Below are 20077 nucleotides of genomic sequence, written 5' to 3'. Positions count from 1 at the left end.
TGTCCTCCTGCCAATTCCATAAGATTTTTATTCATTTTGTAGTCCCATCTTTAATTGCCTCTGAGAAGATGGTAATTTGTATTCTAGAACCACTAACATTTGGCCTATTGCTGAGTTTTACAGCAGTAAAATTACATTGAACATACAAAACAGAAATAGGCCCAACTAATCTGTTGACATTTATGGTCCATACTAACTACCCCAAGTCTCGCCGTTACAACTGGTCCACGTTTGTGCCCTGGCGAAGTCCCTCGGGCGTGGCCAGTGAATCTCTGGCATTGGGTAAATCCGGCATCCGGGTATTTAAATAAGTTGTAAGGCTGAATTAAATATTCAAATCTGGATCTCTCCCAGCGAGGGTGAGATCTAGATCGTGCTGGGCAGAGCAAGTCGGGTGACTCCCGATCGGCCTGGATCCTGATTTGGGGCTCTTGTGTGATTCACTGTTGCGCCCAGATCTGCGGCAGGCGCAATGGGGCATTGAATTGCATCCATGGGGTTCTACATTAATCTGCTCTTTTTGGATAAATTGTTTTCTGAGAGGATTCTGACATATATCTTCTGTTCTCTTTCAGATGCAGCGCCATGTCTGATAGAAGCCTTGTCCCAGATGCTGTCCATGGGATTCAACGATGAAGGAGGTTGGTTGACTCGGCTCTTGCAGACCAAGCAGTGTGACATTGGGTCAGCACTAGATGCCATGCAGCCTGCCAAAGGGCCAGCTCGCAAATAAACCACTTTGGAGAAGATCCATCAGCAATATTAGATTGCTATTTTCTGTTAATGAATTTTAATCTCTTGTAACTGCACTTTTGAAAATTGTACTTTTAGAAAGTTCCATCAGGGCTAGCAGATTTTTGGTGGTGCCTATTTTAATTAGCACCTATATCTTACCAGGTTCGGGGAAGAAGGTCCACAATTTTGGTTTTGCAAGTTATTATAAAAATGACTCACTTAATTATATCTCCTGCTTGTTCACTAACCCCCCCCCCCCCCCCAAGTTTGTTGCCTCAGCTCAGTCTGGGTCATGTTAACTACATTACTGCTTTAGTGTTTGATTGGGCAACCTGAGCACTCTTCTCTCCAAGGAGAAGTTTGTGGCATGCCCTTTGTTCATCATTAACCTACTGCCTCTACCCCAGAGTAAGCACCAGGAGCATAGGCCGGGTCTGACCTTTTTAGGGGGGGTAAAAATCCATTTGTAGGTCATATCTGCAGAATAATTGGGACCAAATTATTTGTGGGAGAAGGAGAATAAAAATTCAGTTGCTGCATGCACAGGACCAAATTACTTAAATGAGGCTTGGGAAATAGTAAGGCTCAACCAGAGATTTGAGGGGAGGGACTTTGTTATTCTTTTGTCTCCCTTTCCCCTCCCCCACCCCATAATTCCCCACTATTATGTAAGCTTCTGAACTTTACTGCCTTCATTAACACTTTAAAATGTTATAATTTAGCATTAGAATCTGTACGTTTTATGCTAATCCCTGAAATAAAATGTGGATTACAAAAAGATGGCAATGAATTGAAATTACTGACTGCACCGATATTTGTTGAAGGGCGTTCATACACGATGGTTAATAAAGTACCCAAGGGGCAATTTAACATGGCCAATCCACCTAACCTGCACATCTTTGGGTTGTGGGGGTGAAACCCACGCTGACACGGGGAGAATGTGCAAACTCCACACGGACAGTGACCCAGGGCCGGGATTCGAACCCGGGTCCTCAGTGCCGTAGGCAGCAGGGCTAACCACTGTGCCACCTGCAGAATATTGAAAGTTGATCTTACTGAGAGATGTAAAATCCACTGTGGACATCGAGACATTAGGAGGTGACATAGTTTAAAAATAAAGGGTCTCCTATTGAAGACCAAGAGGAGAACACTTGTTTTCCGAGGGTGGTTAGTCTGAATTCACTTTCCCCAGGGAGCTGTGGAGGCTGGGTCATTATGGATTTTTAAGGTTGAGTGAGATAGATTTTTGACTGATGAGGGAGTCAGAGTATAGGGGTTAGACAGGTAAGTTGTCTCAATCAGATCAGCCATGATCTTATCAAATGGTGGAGCAAGCTCAAGGGGATAAATGCTCACAATTCATTGTAACTGGATTTATCTGGCAAAGGCTCGGTAGCTTCCATCTGTGTCCTACGATTCTATGATCCTTGCAGCTGCTCGAAAGTCAGTTCCAGCTTAAATCCTGCGCCAATTTCCCAACTCAGTGTCAACATTTTAAAAACCCATAAAATAGCACAGCACAGCCCTGGGCAAAATCAAATAGGGACACTGAACACTAAAGCCATGTTGAATCTTTACAAATGACTGACTAAATACAATTCCGGGCACCACTGTTGTGGATGTCAAGCCCGAGATAGGGTAGGTAGGATGTTTATCAGGATGAGGTAAGTCAGTTGATTAGAGAAGTGGGGACTATTCTATCTCGGGTGTTCAAAATGATAAGAGAAGTGATAGTGAGTAGAGAAACTTTTTCCTCTAACAAGATTTTAATATAGGCCAAAGAAGGAGTGGGTAAATGGGGAACACTTTCTACCAACACTCCTGGAGTGCATTTTCTGAAGGTACGGTGGAAGCAGATTCCAAAGGACCTTTCATAAAGCATAAATCTGTATTTCAAAAGAGCTATTACAGGGCTGTGGTGAAAAAGCTGGGGGTTAGAATTAAATCAGACAGTTCTGTCAAAGGGCCAGCACCAGTGTGATGGGCTAAATAGGCTCCTGTGGAGAAGCTACTGCCTGGCTTTATTTTCGCTCCTCGATTTCTAGAATGACAGTTAAAACAGGAAATGTGGTCACATCTGGAAATATTTTACAGATTCACTCAACACACACAAACCCCACCATCCATCCCCAGCTACAAGCTGCAAACTTTTGAATCAACCTGCCATTTTATCAAGTGCATGCCCTCCTATTTGTTCCCCAGTTTGTTGAAGCCTCTTCTGCCTGCATCGCTTGAGAAAATGATGAATTGGGAATTAATTTGATCTAATTTCAAGGTTGGGGACAAACAGATATGATTTTAATTTTGCAGCCGAAAGCTGCAACAGGAAATCTGTCTAATCACTCAAAGTAATGGCTATGCCAAGAATTGGTTATTTAAAAAATAAATTTAGAGTATCCCAATTTTTTTTTCCAATTAAGGGGCAATTTTAGCGTGGCCAATCCACCGAAGCTGCACTTCTTTGGGTTTTTAGGGTGGAACCCACACAGACACGGGGGAATGTGCAAACTCTGCATGGATAGTGACCCGGGGCCAGGATCGAACCTGGGTCCTCAGCACCATTGGCTGCAATGCTAACCACTGCGCCACCATGCCGGCCTACCAAGGATTGATAATTAAACAATTACCGTTGTGCAACCCAGCAAGGTAGCACAGCTAATCCCTGTCCTCACCCAACCCACTGACTACAACCGGAACCAACATGAATCTTTTATCTCTGGCTACAGTTTTAGCACATCCTGGTAATTCTATAGAAGCGAGCATTCCAAAAAAATAGTAGCTTGGGGGAAAGAAGAAGGACGTTTCTCAATTTTCAACTCTTGCTGTTCCACACAAGTACTGCCTGAAATAATGTTTTCACCCACCTTTAATTTTAAAAATTCCTCTCAGATTAATGCCAGCAACAAAAGTGCGCTGGTGGATTTAGCGCGGGTTTGTGTACAGGATATTGTGATGCTACTGATTTAATAATGCGTCATTTTACTTGCCTCACAAATCATCAAAATCCTCGTCGGTCTGAAAGAGTGACAGAAAGGAGCTGGGTTTGACGTGTAATCTGGGAGCTGCACTGGGCATCCCACAAGCTGAGAATTGATGGGCCATTTGAATAAGTGGGGTCAAAGGGGTCCCCGACTTTAGGATGTGCAAAACCCCAGGCACACCATGTGTGGATGATGTAGGAATGGGTTCATGTGCCGGGGTAGCTTTCACAGCTTTGCAGACACGACCGCTGGGCTCATGAACATCACTGGCAAGTTCAGGCAAGCCCAGCACCGCTCTGGTTTCTCCAACAAGTTCCAGAGAAGTGGGTGGTTGAGCCACGATTCCTTCTGTAACTCTTCCAGTGGCAAGTGATGAACTTGGCCAGCCATTATCAGTGGTTAGAGAAGAACTATCTCTATATGCACCTTGATCTTCTAGTACAAAACATGCTGAGGGCTGGTCAGTGCAAGGAGAACCCCTCTTCCAAGTTGGATGGCTCTCAGCATCACCAGAGTCTTGATTGAAGAGTTTATTGTCTTCTGCACTACTATGGGGTAGGAATTGATCCCACCTGGAGCTCTGTCTCTTGACTGGAGAAGCGGCAGTGCCAGGCTGGCCCTCATCTCTCAGGTGGGCTGTGGGATTAGATTCCAATTGTGACCAGTTTAAAACATTGCTCCTTTCCGCATCTCCAATCTCGGGGTTCCTGTTTCTGTTCTCACTTGGTTTGGAATTCACATATTTCTGGAACACAGAAAAATACCAGTGTAAACATACAAGTCATCGAGAGCAGGAAAGGCTCTTTTGGGTAATTGAAGTCCACTCCTCTGGTACTCTAGCTCTGCCATCAAGACCACGCTCTTTTACACCCAAATTCGGACAATGCCCGGAGACAGATTTTGTTGGGATGGAGGGACTCGGAGCCTCCAAAGTCAGGAGTGTGGGTTAGTGACATGGCTGGGTTTCTCAGACTAGAGAAGATTAAGTTTGCCTCAAGGCGATCAATTCAGGGGTTCGTTCGGAGGTGGAAAACTGACCGTCAGCTGGAAAGGGAGGCATGGAGTGAAGAACACGGGTAGGGAATCCAATATATGGGTAGTCAGGAGGTAGGATAGGGGGACGTTGGGTATGTTACTGTGAGGCTGTTGTGTGTATTGGACCGCTCGGTTGTTTAGAGTGTTAAAATTATAAATGCTTCACTAAAATGTTTCCTAAAAACAATAACCTCAGCGCTACCCACTGAGCCAATCAGACACTGTGGAGCAGATTATTTCAAATATCAGTTTCTGAGTAAAGCGCATAATTCAACTGATGGTTTTCCATAAATCGTTCGTGAAAGTCAAAGTTTATTAGTTCCACTCAGTTTATTCGGAATCCTTTGGTGTTTGATAGTTTCAGCTAATGAAGAGGTTGTCTTGTTGGGAGCGTCAGGGAAAATAGTTACCAATTTAAAATCATCAATGAGGGGAAGATAGGAGAAATCTATTTACACAGAAGTATGGAATACTGTGTTACTCAGAGTGTTTGAGACAGAGACCATTGCATCTTTTAAGGGCCAGCCAGCCAAATATTTGCAGAAGGCAATAGAGAGCCATGAGATGCAATGAGATCAGTTTCAGATCGTCTGTCAAAGAGACACAACTCACCTTCACTGTAAACTTCCAGCACCGTCAGCCTGCTTAGTACAGGGAGGGATGGTTCTGAGGAACAGTGACTGAAAACAGCTTTTTAAGAATTCTGAAGAGTTAATGAGCCCAGGTTAATGACAGAACACATCACTGCACCAGATTATCGGAACATAAATTCATCCCTAGTCTCGCCAGACGTGGGAGCTCTTAACCTCAGCTAGGCAAATCCCTCCAAAAGGCGGATGCAGATGAAACCAACCGTTTGGGCTAATTGATCTCTCAAGTTCTCAGTGTGAAGCTCAGAGATTTCCTTTTGCACCACCCAGCTATGGAGTTGCGGCCTCAGCAGAGTTCCTGTGGGAGGGTCACAGTATCCTCCCTAAAGTTCGCTTCAGGACCTTTCCTCCATGGAATAGGAATGTCCAGTGGTCCATCTAGTGGGGCATCTTAACAATGGCGGGACATCAGAACAGGAGGAGGCCATTCGACTTTGAACTGCCTCAATGATAATGCTCCGTGTTAAAGGCCAGGGCCCCTGTGCAGCCAACCTCCAACCCCAGGACCTCAGTACAACCCATTAAGCACTTGTGGAAACAATGCTGCAAATTACGGAGGAGTATCCCCTCTACAGAATAACTAATCTTCTTAAACTCAGAAAGTGAGAAGGTTAGCGCTTGACTTTGGGGATTTGCATTCACTAAATAAATAAATGATCCTCTCCAGCTGTTCTGTGTCCAGCCAACAAGACCATGGCTTGTTCCTGGATTGACGGACACCTGGAGCAACTGAAACAAGATAGAGGGCCCAAATGCTTCCAACAAACGTATAGATCAGGGATTTCCCAGCTACAATTATAAGGCATTTACAAGTTCGCATCAGTTGAACTCTCACCAGGTAACTTATCATCTTCTGCTGAGCAGACTGCTTTTCATCGTGATCAGTACTGTTTCCATATGGATGCGGGTGCTTGCAGTCACTGTTTAATCCTCTTTTACGTTTCCTAGGAATGAAAAAGAGAAAAGATTCCAACACATTCTCCCCAACAGTATTTGAACTGAATGGCTCTTCACCCTCAGTGACTTCAAAGCTCCCACTCCCCAACAATCTTCTGACTAGTCCACTCCCCCACCTCACTGAGCACCTCCCACACAACAGCGAGTCTTCAGTGGTGGAGGGGTTGCGACTAAGTTAGCTCCCAACTGGTCTGAGAGTCAGCTGCATCTTGTTGCAAAGCTCCTGAGAACAGGAACTTCCAACTCTCTGGACCACCTCCTAATCAAGTCGATAGTGTACCCACCACCTCCTCCAAGGTCAAACCAGGGACTGGCCCAATCTCCATGATTGAGAGGATCACCACGTGGCTCACCAGAATTGCTTTGGAATTCCAACCCCCATCCTCTGACCTTCCATCCCTGCTGGCATTCCTCACGCCTGCCTGGAAGTGCTGGCGGTCCGTGTACACAACCTCTCCACCTTCTCCCTCATCCTCTGATGCTTCTTCAACGGGTTTCTGGTCCAGATAAACACTCCAGCGGTTGCTGGCTGGGCTCTCAACCTGATCCAATAAACAATATGCAAGAGACAAAGTCAGAGTAACATTAAATCACATATTCATTTCCAAATGAAGATACTGCCACTTTATAATACAAGAGGATCATAAGAAATAGGAACAGGAGTAGGCCATTTGGCCCATCAGGCCTGCTCCACCATTCAATAATCATAGAATTTACAGTGCAGGTAGCCATTTCGCCCATCGAGTCTGCACCGGCCTTTGGAAAGAGCACCCTACGTAAGCCTGCTGCATCCTATCCCGTAACCCCACCTAACCTTTTATTTTGGACACTAAGGGCAATTTAACATGGCCAATCAACCTAACCTGCACATTTTAGAACTGTGGGAGGAAACCGGAGCACCCGGAGGAAACCCACGCACACACGGGGAGAACGTGGTTGATCTGATTGTAGCCTTAACTTCATTTTCTTGCCGCCCTTCTCGCCCTTGTAGATCAAATAATGTCTAACCCAGCCTCCACTACTCTCTGGGAAAAAGAATTTCAAAGATTAATGACCCAATGAGAGAAGAAATTCCATCTTAAATAGGAGATCCCTTATTTAAAACTGTGCCCCCGAGTTCTGGATCCCCCCCCCCCCCCCCCCCCCCCCCCCGCGCCAATGAGCTGAAACATCATCTCAGCATCCACCCTGTCTCAACCCCTCAAAAGCTCCTGTTGCAAAATGTCACCTCTCATTCTTCTAAACTCCAATGTGCATACACCCAGCCTGCTTGTCAGGCTAATGTTCTATGGTCATGGGTTCAAATCCCATTGTAGCGACTGGTGGAATTTTAATTCAATTAATCAATATGGAATATCTGGATTATAAAATTATGAGGGGGATAGATAGAGTGGACGTTCAAAGACTATTTCCTCGGGTGGATGTAGTTGTTGCAAGGGGGCATAACTATAAGATTCAGGGTGGGAGATATAGGAGGGATGTCCAAGGTAGGTTCTTAACTCAGAGAGTAGTTAGGGTGTGGAATGGACTGCCTGCTGTGATAGTGGAGTCGGAAACTTTAGGAACTTTCAAGCGGTTATCGGATGGGCACATGGAGCACACCAGAATGACAGGGAGTTGGATAGCTTGATCTTGGTTTCGGACAATACTAATACTCGGCACAACATCGAGGGCCGAAGGGCCTGTTCTGTGCTGTACTGTTCTATGTCCTTAATATAGAGCTAGTCACAGTAATGGTCACCATGACCAAGGGGTTGCCATAAAAACCCATGTGGTTCCCTCGTGCCCGTTAGGGAAGGAAATCCGTACCTGGGTCTGGCCTACAGGTGACTCCAGACCCACAGCAATGTGGTGACTCTGAACTGCTCTGAAATGGCCGAGCAAACCTCTTAGTTCATAGGCAAATTAGGGATAAGCCACAAATGCTGGACATCCCAGTGACCCATGTCCTATGAAAAAATAAAAAAAAGACCTTTCCTCACAAGAGAACCTCTTCACTCCAGGAATCATCCGAGTTAATCTTCTCTGAATTGTTTCCAATCAAGTATTTGTTTTTGTCAAAACACACTATCTGTTAGGCTAAAAACACCAGTCACTTTGCTGCAGCGCCAACAAACAGCAATGATCAGGGTATGGTTGGGGACGGCTATGACTGATTATGAATTCAAAGCCTCACGTGCCATTCAAGATAAATGGCATTCAAATAAATTGAATACAAAATCTTGATAATTTATGGCTGGATTGTCATTAAAAATCCAACTGGTTTCACTAATATCACTTCAGGAAAGGGAGCCTGTCATCCGTACCTACTCTGGTTGACACATAACTCAATTCTAATTGAACTCGGTATAGCTAAGTATAATCACTTTACCAGCCGGATATTGAGCGGTCAGTTTGATTTTGAGGAGCTGCTCCTGCAGGGAGTCAGACTGGACCCCGAAAATGATCTGATCCCGGATCATGGAATCAGCCGTCGAGTCATAAAAACCAACTCCAACTGATGTTCAAAAAGTGTTAGCAACCCAGGGGAGAAATGGGAATGGGCTCTGCAAAGCTCCAATGTCACCGTAGATCAATTTTGGGGGAGTCGAGAGTTTATGGGAAGCCTACCCTCCACTTCGATCTCTCTCACCTGGTCACTCATTGTACAAAATCTTCCGGAATTGCAGACAGTGCTTGAACACGTTGACTCCTCAATGGACCTGCCGTAAAACAGAAAAGAGAATCCCCACAATAATTTAAAAAATACAGATGAGGCAGAAGTGAAGGTTACGAAGGACGAGCAACCCAGTTTCCTCCCCCAGTCCAAAGTTGTGCCGGTTAGATGGATTGGTCATGCTAAATTGCCCCTTACATAGAAACATACATAGAAAATAGAAGCAGGAGGCCATTTGGCCCTTCAAGCCTGCTCCACTATTCATTATGATCACGGCTGATCATCAAGTTCAATACCCTGATCCCACTTTCCCCCCATATCCTTTGATTCCTTTAGCCCCAAGAGCTGGATCTAATTCCTTCTTGTAATCACGCGTTTTGACCTCAACTACTATAGAAACTACTATAGTGTCCAAAAATGTGCAAGCTAGGTGGGTTACAGAGATAGGGCAAAGGAGTGGGCCTGGGTAGAGTGTTCTTTCAGAGGGTCGCTGCAGACTCTCTTTAAAGCAGAAAAGGTTGATGAGGGATCTGATAGAGCTGTTCTAAATTATCAAGGTGTTTGACAGAGTAAATAGGGAGAAACTGTTTTCTCTGGCAAGTGGATCAGTAACCAGAAATTAAAAATAATTGTCAAAATAATTAGAGCGTAAAACGAGAAGAAATTTCTTCAGACAGAGGGTTATTAATATCTGGAATGTGTTATCTGAGAGGCTGGAGGAATCAGATTCCATCGGAAATTTTAACGGGTAACTGGGTATGCACTTGAAGGCAATGGTGTATTGCTAACGTCACAAGCATTGCAGAGAGCCAGGTTAATGCTCTGGGGATATGGGTTCAAAGAAGGAAATCTGCCGTACTTACCCAGTCTGGGACTCCAGACCCACAGCAATGCGACTGGATCGTTACTGCCCTCTGAAATGGCCTCGCAAGTCACTCAGTTCAAGCGCAATTAGGGATGGGTAACAGGTGCCGGGCTTGCCTGGGACGGTCACCTCCCATGAAAGAATTAATGAAATGAAATGAAAATCGCTTATTGTCACGAGTAGGCTTCAATGAAGTTACTGTGAAAAGCCCCTAGTCGCCACATTCCGGCGGCTGTCCGGGGAGGCTGGTACGGGAATCGAACCGTGCTGCTGGCCTGCTTTAAAAGCCAGCGATTTAGAAAAGATGGTTGATTTGCAGGATTATGGGGAAAAGGCTGATGTCTGGAACTAATTGGGTAGCTCTTTTACAGAGCTGGCAGAGCACGGGAGGGCTGAATGGCCTCATACTATGGTTGCATTCTGTGATCCGCACCAATTTTAACAAAAAGGCAAAAACTCAACGGTTAATATCGTCAATCAATCTTTCCACTTGGCTCCTGTTAATTAACAAGAGGGGAGATGAGAACTGTTTTTACACAAGTTATGATGATCTGGAATGCACTGCCTGAAGCTGATTTAATAGTAACTTTCAAAATCATACATATTTGAAAAATAAATGTTTGAAAGGGGACAGGAAGAATGGGGCCAATTGGATAGCTTCTGAAGTGCCCCAGCAGCTGGATGGTTTGAACGCCGCCTTCTGCATTGTAACATTCTGTGGATTATGTTATTAACCCAGAGGACAGATGGAAGAGGATGAGAAGTTACCATGCAGCAGCTTCCATCGCCTGCATACTCTCCCCCTGCAGCAGGTTCAGCTTCTGCACATGTCTTCGACAGTCAGCCCCCGAGCCCTGGCCATATACCTGTGGAAATTGTCACATGAAATCATTAATTGTGAGGAGAAAATAAAACACAGAGACACAGAGAAAAACTGCATCTGTACAGCACCTTTCACGATCTCAAGACATCCCAGAATTCAGAATGCTTGATAAAAAAATGAAGTACTTTAAAAATACTTGTTGCAGTGTAAGAAACAGAAGCTCCCACAAATAGCAATGAGATACGCCACCAGATGGTCTGTTTTTTGCGATGAAAGCAAATTACCGCGGATGCTGGAATCTGAAACAGAAAATACTGCACAATCGCAGCAGGTCTGACAGCCTCTGTGGAGAGAGAGAAGGGAACAAACGTTTCGAGTCTGGATGACTCTTTGTCAAAGCTGGAGAGAGAACTGGGAATAGGGTCAGATTGATACTGCTGCCGGGGGGGGGGGGGGGGGGGGGGGGGGGGGCATGGAGCGGTGGGGCTGGATAGGGGGCAAGCGATAGGTGTAGATGGGCAAAGTCATTGTGGACAGAAAGACAAAGGGAATGAAAATGGGGGTGATTAAGGCTAAGAAGGGTGCTGATAGTACCACTATTCAGCATGACTTTGACAGTCATCCAGACTCGAAACGTCAGCTCCCTTCTCTCTCAGATGTGGTGAGACCTGTTTTTAATGATGTTGGCTGAGTCACAGGTAATGTCCAGGACACCGGGGAGAACTTCCCTGCTCTTCTTGGAGCAGTATCACGGAATGCTTTACATCCAGATGACAGGGCCTGGGCAAGTCATAACATTCAAGGCTTTGGGCTAATTGCTGGCAAATGGGATTAGGCAGCTCGGTCAGGTATTTCGCATGAGTCAGTGCCGACTCGATGGGCCGAAGGGTCTCCTCTGCACTGTATTTTTCTGTGATTCTATGCCTTATCTGAAAGAAGGAACCTCTGACAGTGCAGCACTTCCCTCAGTACCACATAGGTGTATCAGCCTGGATTTCATGCTTTGGGGTTGGACTTGAATCCAAGGCCATCTGAGACAGAGTAGGTCAGTGTCAGCCACAGAGCTACAGCAGACAGGGGTGTCACCCCCACATCATATCATTCCATTTATTCTCCGAGTAGGTTTGCAATGAGGACATTTAGAATAAGTGTACACTGTATTAGTCATAAAAGTTTGATAATTGAGTACAAAAGTTAGCAAATTATGTTACAGTTATAAAGAATGTTGATGAGGCCACATTTGGAATACCGTGTCCAATTCTGATCACCGCACTATCAGAAGACGTGGAGGCTTTGGAGAGAGTACAGAAAAGGTTTACCAGGATGTTGCCTGGTATGGAGTGTATTAGGTATGAGGAGAGATTGAATTAACTAGGATTGTTCTCCCTAGAGCGACAGAGGCTGAGGGGCGTCCTGATAGAAGTTTATAAAATTATGAAGGGTATGGATAGGGTGAACAGTTGGAGGCTTTTCCCCAGGGCGGAATTTAAAATTACAAGGGGACAAATGTTCAAGGTTGGGGGGGGGGGGGGGGGGGAAGACAGGTTCAGTGGAGATGTGCGGGGAAGCTTTTTTACAGAGGGTGATGGTAGCCTGGAATGCACTGCCAAGTGAGGTAGTTGAGGCAGATACGTTTAAGGCCTATCTGGATAGACACATGAACAGATGGGGTATAGGATATAGGTGGTTGGTCTAGATAGGACATGTGATCAGCCCAGGTTTTGAGGGCCGAAGGGCCTGTTCCTGTGCTGTATTGTTCTTTGACACATCTCAGGTACACATGTGTGTGCTTCCCATTTGGATGATGGACTTTTTTCATCATTAGCATGAGTTGTCATTCTCATTAGCTATTGGAGAAGTATTGAAGGATTATTATCCCTGGTGTGCAGTGTACATCTGAGTTTTTCTCCTTCACACCTAATAGTGATGTCGCATTCAATAAGATAACATAGTTGTGGAGCTTCAGTTATGTGGAGACTCAAGAAGCTTGGATGGCTCTGTTTGGGGCAGTGAAGGTTCTGGATGGCTCTGTATGGGCCAGTGAAGGTCCTGGATGGCTCTGTATGGGCCAGTGAAGGTCCTGGATGGCTCTGTATGGGCCAGTGAAGGTCCTGGATGGCTCTGTATGGGCCAGTGAAGGTCCTGGATGGCTCTGTATGGGCCAGTGAAGGTCCTGGATGGCTCTGTATGGGCCAGTGAAGGTCCTGGATGGCTCTGTATGGGCCAGTGAAGGTCCTGGATGGCTCTGTATGGGCCAGTGAAGGTCCTGGATGGCTCTGTTTGGGGCAGTGAAGGTCCTGGATGGCTCTGTTTGGGGCAGTGAAGGTTCTGGATGGCTGTTTGAGGCAGGGAAGGTTCTGGATGGCTCTGCTTGGGGCAGGGAGAGTCCTGGATGGCTCTGCTTGGGGCAGGGAGAGTCCTGGATGGCTCTGTTTGAGGCAGTAAGGGTCCTGGATGGCTCTGTTTGAGGCAATAAGGGTCCTGGATGGCTCTGTTTGAGGCAGTGAAGGTCCTGGATGGCTGTGTTTGAGGCAGCGAGGGTCCTGGATGGCTGTGTTTGAGGCAGTGAAGGTCCTGGATGGCTGTGTTTGAGGCAGTGAGGGTCCTGGATGGCTGTGTTTGAGGCAGTGAAGGTCCTGGATGGCTGTGTTTGAGGCAGTGAGGGTCCTGGATGGCTGTGTTTGAGGCAGTGAGGGTCCTGGATGGCTGTGTTTGAGGCAGTAAAGGTCCTGGATGGCTCTGTTTGGGGCAGAGAAAGTCCTGGATGGCTCTGTTTGAGGCAGTGAAGGTCCAAAATGTCTCTGCTTAGGGCAGTAAAGGTCCAAGATGGCTCTGCTTGGTGCAATGAAGGCCCTAGTTGGCTCTGTTTGGAGCAGTGAGGGTCCTGGATGGCTCTGTTTGGGGCAGAGAAAGTCCTGGATGGCTCTGCTTGGGGCAGTGAGGGTCCTGGATGGCTCTGTTTGAGGCAGTGAAGGTCCTGGATGGCTGTCTTTGGGGCAGTGAAGGTCCTGGATGGCTCTGTTCGAGGCAGTGAAGGTCCTAGATGGCTGTCTTTGGGGCAGTGAAGGTCCTGGATGGCTTTGTATGGGGCAGTGAAGGTCCTGGATGGCTCTGTAGGGGGCAGAGAAGGTCCTGGATGGCTCTGTATGGGGCAGTGAAGGTCCTGGATGGCTCTGCTTACTGCAGGCAAAGTCCTGGATGGCTCTGCTTGGGGCAGTGAGGGTCCTGGATGGCTCTGTATGGGGCAGAGAAGGTCCTGGATGGCTCTGTATGGGGCAGTGTAGGTCCTGGATGGCTATGTATGGGGCAGTGAAGGTCCTGGATGGCTCTGTATGGGGCAGGGAGAGTCCTGGATGGCTCTGTATGGGGCAGTGAAGGTCCTGGATGGATATGTATGGGGCAGAGAAGGTCCTGGATGGCTCTGTTTGGGGCAGTGAAGGTCCTGGATGGCTCTGCATGAGGCAGAGAAGGTCCTGGATGGCTCTGTATGGGGCAGGGAGAGTCCTGGATGGCTCTGCTTGAGGCAGAGAAGGTCCTGGATGGCTCTGTTTGGGGCAGTGAGGGTCCTGGATGGCTCCGTTTGGGGCAGTGAGGGTCCTGGATGGCTCTGTTTGAGGCAGAGAAGGTCCTGGATGGCTCTGTTTGGGGCAGTGAGGGTCCTGGATGGCTCTGTTTGGGGCAGTGAAGGTCCTGGATGGCTCTATTTGGGGCAGGGAGGGTCCTGGATGGCTCTGTTTGTGGCAGTGAGGGTCCTGGATGGCTCTATTTGGGGCAGGGAGGGTCCTGGGTGGCTCTGTTTGTGGCAGTGAAGGTGCTGGATGGCTCTATTTCGGGCAATGAAGACCTGGATGGCTGTTTGGAGCAGTGAAGGTCCTGGATGGCTGTATTTGGGGCAAATAGGACCTGGATGGCTCTGTTTGGGGCAGTGAGGGTCCTGGATGGCTCTGCTTACTGCAGGCAAAGTCCTGGATGGCTCTGTTTGGGGCAGGGAGAGTCCTGGATGGCTGTATTTGGGGCAAATAGGACCTGGATGGCTCTGTTTGGGGCAGTGAAGGTGCTGAATTGCTCTGTTTGGGGCAGGGAGGGTCCTGGATGGCTCTGTTTGGGGCAGTGAAGGTGCTGAATGGCTCTGTTCAGGACAGTGAAGGCCTGGGTGGCTCTGCTTAGAACAGTGATGATTAAGCGGAGTGTTCAAAATCATGAGGGGCTTAATGGAGTAAGAAAAATTGGCTCTAGAGGGAGCACCTGTTTCCAGTGGCGAGAGGATGGGTAACCACAGGAGACAGATTTTATACCAGAGGGGCAAGGGGGACATTTTCTCACAGCAAGTTGTTGTGACTGAGAAAGTGCTTCCTGGTAGAAACAGATTCAATGGAAACATTCAAATGGGAATTGGATACATATTGAAAGTCAGAATGTGCAGTGCTATGGAAAAAGAGCCGGGCAGTGGGATTAAATGGCTAGGCCTTTCAAATAGCCAGCACAGACATGATAGGCCGAATGGCCTTTTCCTGTGCTGACAGATTCTAACGAACAAAACAGCCATTTTGTTGGTGGAGCTCTCCCCTTCGCCCAGGTTTTCACTAGTAGTGACTTGCACAACCTCTCTGGTTCACTGAAGGTCCTTCCTGTACTCAGAGTGAGTGTAACAAAATCAGCAAGCTCACCTTGAGCAGTGACTGCTTCTCTCCACACAATTTACAGTTCCACTTCTTACTCTTCTTAACCTAAAACAGAAAATACCGATTAAAAAGTTTCAGTATAAGGATGCATTAAATAATGTAAGAGCCCTTCCTATTGTTGATTTCCTTATTTCTTTTACTTTGTGGTTATCATTTTTGGTCCCTGGACCTTTAAGTTGAGCAGGGAAAGAGAGAAACCCAAAAGTTGCAAAATAGTGCACTGTGCTACGGAGATTGAGACCAGAACTCAAGACTTTTTGTCACCTGAGAGATTTGGTTTGGTTGGGTGGCTGGTGGCCAATGGATTGGCCAGAGACCGTATTCTGCCTGGCAACAGATAGCAGCTGGGTCCTGCCAGGTAGGGCTTTTCCAGAGAACCAGGCAGAAAGCTCCTGGATGCTGAGAGGAGAGGCTGTGTGTTGCTCTCTCTTTCTTCAAAATATTTCCTGCATGCTGTTTCTGAGTCTGCAGAGGTCCCAAGACCCCAGTGAATCTACAGTGAAAACTATAACAGCCTGAAAGCAAAGACTGCATCCATCCGGAGGCCTCGACTGAAAGAATCCAATTGCAACACGTCCACCTGTTTCTCTTTCTCTCTTTCTCCTCTGTGTTTGTCTGGGTGTGGCAAGTTAAAGAGGAGGGGGTTAGAAATTTGATTATAGTTTGAAAAAAAAGTATATTTTAATTAAGAACATTTTCCATTGAAACAAAGGAAAACCACAACACGTAACAAAAACGGCAAACTTAACCATCCGCCCAATCCCAACGCCCCACCCCCCCAAAAGTAAAACGAAGCTTAACCCAAAAAATCCCTCCAACAAATGACAGTGACTAGCTCTTTGACAGAGGACATGAATGGCTGCCTTCTCGAGAAGAACCCTTCGACCGATCCCTCACGGTGTATTCCAGTGGGTCACTCAAGCAGGCCGAGGCACTGGGCAGAACAAGAGACCTCCTCCCGACCACCCTACCGTGTGTTATTCGGCAGGGGAGGTAGCCCGCCAGCAGGATATACCTGTCACGGGATTTCCCATTGCCAGCACTTCTCATAGCCGGTGTGCGGCGGCGTGGGACCGGGATTTCACACCGCCGTGACCAGCTGGTAAATCCCACCCTAGCTTTCGTTACCTGGCTAGCCCATGATTGGGCCTCCCTCTATAAATTAAATGATACTAGGCTGATGAATGCGGTCAGATCTGACTTGCAGAAGTGGGGTAACCTGCCCTTGTCCTTGGTGGCCAGGGCTCAGACTATTAAAATGATGTGCTCCCGAGGTTTTCATTTCTTTTTTAGTGTCTCCCTACATTTCTCCCCAAATCTTTCTTTGCGGGAGTCAACAAAGTGATAGCTTCCTTCATTTGGGACGGCAAGACCCCCAAGGAGTCAGAGGGCGTTTCTTCAGAGAGACAGTCGGGTAGCTTAGCGTTCCCTAATTTCTTGTTTTATTACTGTGCAGCTAATATTGAAAAGGTATCAAGGATCCAAATTCAATATAGGGACAGATAGAGTTGGGCTCTTGTAGTGGTTCTAGTTTGGGGGCCTTGGTAACTGCCTCGCTGCCATTTTCCCTGTAAAATCTACCTCGATTTGGTAGTGGTGTCCACGCTGAGGATTTGGAGGCACTTTCGACAAAACTTTAAGCTCGGCTCCAAGTTATTAGCCCCGATTCGTATGAATCATCTATTTGTGGACCAGCGGGTTTGGATTTGTAGTTCAGGTCTTGGGGGGGGGGGGGGTAGGTAGGAGGAGTTAATTGGACGGAGGGTGGATTTTGGACATTGATGGCCAGGCCCTGTTGGCAGAGAAGGCTCCGTTGGATGAGGTGAAGAGGAAGTGGGAGGGTGAGCTGGGTCTGGTTTTTGATTGGGGGGGGGTGGAGTGAGGCTCTTTCCAGGGTCAACTCCACCTCCTCCTGTGCTAGGCTCCGCTTGACTCATTTCAAGGTGGTGCTCAGGGCACATCTGACCAAGGCGAGGATGAGTGTTTTTCGCTCAGGGGTGGAGGATAAATGCGAACATTGTTCTCGGGGGCCGGCGAATCATATCCACATTTTCTGGCTGTTTCCAAAACTTGTAAACCTCTGGGTCTCCTTCGTTGACACCATGCCAGGGATTCTTGATATCGAGCTGGAGCCTTGCCCGCTGGTCATCATTTTAGGACTCACAGGTGCCGCAGACAGGGGTGAAGGGCGATGTCCTTGCCTTTGCCTTGTTCACATAGAATTTACAGTGCAGAAGGAGGCCATTTGGCCCATCAGGTGGGCGGCATGGACAAGCTGGGCCAAAGGGCCTGTTTCCATGCTGTAAACATCTATGACTCCAAGTCTGCTCCAGCCCTTGGAAAGAACACCCTGCTTAAGCCTACACCTCCACCCTACCTCATAACCCCACCTAACCTTTTTGACACTAAGGGGCAATTTAGCATGGCCCATCCACCTAACCTGCATATCTCTGGACTGTGGGAGGAAAACGGAGCACCCGGAGGAAACCCACGCAGACACGGGGAGAATGTGAAAACTCCACACATTTCACCCGAGGCCAGAATTTAACTCAGGACCCTGGAGCTGTGAGGCAGCAGTGCTAATCACCGTGCCACCCAGAGGGGAGTTCTGCTGGGGTGATCTCCTACTCCGCCTAGTGCCTCAGCCTGATTGGCGACCGAATGGAGTTCCTATATCGAGAGAAGTTCAAGTACACCATTAAGTGGTGGGTAGAAGGGTTCTAGTTGAGGTGGCAGCCATTCATGCCCTTTTTCGGAGGTAGCTACCGTCAGCTGCTGGGGGGGGGGGGGGGGAGTGGAATGGTGTGGTGGCTTAGTTGTTTAGTTATATGTTGAAGGGTGGGGTTAGGGGGTTGAAGCTATTTTTGTGTTGTACCTTTATGTATTTATTGCATAATGTAGTGTTATTTTCTTATAATGAAAACTTTATCCAATAAAAATATTTAAAAAAAAGTTTTGTTCACAAAGATGCTGCTGAACCTGCTGTGTATTTCTGGTATTTTCACATTCCATTGTAATTCCCTGCTCTACAATGTACTATACCGCTTACCTCTACAAACTTGAATAAACTAACTATTCCTTTGTCCATCATTGGTATAGAAGATGAAAAGCTGTGGCCCCAGTACAGGTTATTGGGGAAACACTAATCATATCCTATTAATCAAGAGTCCCTTCATCCTCCCTCTCTGTCTCCAAGCTGAAAACCACTTGGTAATTGGAGGACCATTAAAGATCTGATCATAGAACATAGAACAGTACAGCACAGAACAGGCCCTTCGGCCCTCGATGTTGTGCCGAGCAATGATCACCCTACTCAAACCCACGTATCCACCCTATACCCGTAACCCAATAACCCCCCCCATTAACCTTACTTTTTAGGACACTACGGGCAATTTAGCATGGCCAATCCACCTAACCCGCACATCTTTGGACTGTGGGAGGAAACCGGAGCACCCGGAGGAAACCCACGCAGACACGGGGAGGATGTGCAGACTCCGCACAGACAGTGACCCAGCCGGGAATCGAACCTGGGACCCTGGAGCTGTGAAGCATTTATGCTAACCACCATGCTACCGTGCTGCCCCAATCATGTTCTTTCAAAGGTCCACGTGTCCTATTATTTGGCCCCCACAAGTGACGATCAGTTTTGTTAGCATATTTCTGCCAAAGAAAGCTCTGATCATTCTCCCAGGCGCAGAGCAACTGACAACGTCGTGCACCCAGGGAAGGCATGACTGGAATGGACAAGGCATTAGTTCAGTGCCATGGTATGCAACAAGACAATACAGAGTGAGGAAAGGTGATGTGCAACATTAGAACTGGTTAGGCCATAAGGAATTTTTGCCAACATTACCTATTGATACAATATATAAAGGAACACTATATTCATCCCGTGATCGGCATCACAATTCCTGAACTCCCTCCCTAACAGCATAGTGTACCTACATCAGATGGACTGCATCACCTCAAGACACTCACCACCAGCCCTTGATAGGAGAACTTTGAATACCAGTCTTGTTAGCACTGTACACAGCCCAAGGATTCATTTTAAAACACTCTTCTGAATTTAAGGTAAAGATGAGAATTTGTTTTCTTATACAATGAGCTGTGTCTGAAATTTTTTTTCATTCATGGGTATTATTGGTGAGTCCAGCATTTGATACCAAACCCTAACTGCCCTTGAACTGAGCGGTTTGCTTAGCCATTGCAGAGGGCAGTTAAGAAGTAGCCACGTTGCTGCGGGTCTGGAGTTACATGGAGGCCCGACCAGGTAAGAACGGCAGATTTCCTTCCCTAGAGATGTCGGCGTTGGACTGGGGTGGGCACAGTAAGAAGTCTTACAACACCAGGTTAAAGTCCAACAGGTTTGTTTCAAACACTAGCTTTCGGAGCGCAGCTCCTTCCTCGTGAATGAAGAGGAATGTTCCAGAAACATAGATATAGACAAATTCAAAGATGCCAGACAATGCTTAGAATGCGAGCATTCGCAGGTAATCAAATCTTACCCACAAAATTCCTACCCACTGTCCTGGCTTGAGACAATTCACACCTCTTTAACCTGGGGTTACCCCTATCTTTGGATCTGTAAAGATTCAATTACCTGCTAATGCTCACATTCTAAGCATTGTCTGGCATCTTTGAATTTGTCTATATATATGTTTCTGGAACATACCTCTCTATTCACCTGAGGAAG

General features: G+C 47.0%; 2 protein-coding genes across 3 annotated transcripts in view; one reads left to right on the top strand and one right to left on the bottom strand.

Annotated features, from left to right (window-relative positions):
- sqstm1 (sequestosome 1) overlaps nt 1-1515 on the top strand; it is a 75749-nt gene extending 74234 nt beyond the window's left edge. The window contains exon 11 of the mRNA XM_038796211.1: nt 576-1515. Within this exon, the coding sequence (XP_038652139.1) occupies nt 576-733 (158 nt within the window). The 3' untranslated portion in view covers nt 734-1515. The remainder of the gene's footprint in view (nt 1-575) is intronic.
- The window catches only part of LOC119965434 (MRN complex interacting protein), a 20460-nt gene continuing 1276 nt past the window's right edge, over nt 894-20077 (bottom strand). For both annotated transcript variants that reach the window (XM_038796214.1, XM_038796213.1), the window contains exons 2-7: nt 15370-15429; nt 10648-10745; nt 8991-9060; nt 6749-6900; nt 6237-6345; nt 894-4461 (exon numbers count right to left, since the gene is read on the bottom strand). In XM_038796214.1, coding sequence (XP_038652142.1) covers nt 3724-4461; nt 6237-6345; nt 6749-6900; nt 8991-9060; nt 10648-10673 — 1095 coding nt within the window. In that variant the 5' untranslated portion in view covers nt 10674-10745; nt 15370-15429 and the 3' untranslated portion in view covers nt 894-3723. The remainder of the gene's footprint in view (nt 4462-6236; nt 6346-6748; nt 6901-8990; nt 9061-10647; nt 10746-15369; nt 15430-20077) is intronic.

This window comes from Scyliorhinus canicula, chromosome 4 (genome assembly GCF_902713615.1).
Source record: "Scyliorhinus canicula chromosome 4, sScyCan1.1, whole genome shotgun sequence".
Lineage (NCBI taxonomy): Eukaryota > Metazoa > Chordata > Chondrichthyes > Carcharhiniformes > Scyliorhinidae > Scyliorhinus > Scyliorhinus canicula.
Note: the sequence above shows the minus strand (reverse complement) of the source record. Positions and strands in the feature narration are given on the sequence as shown.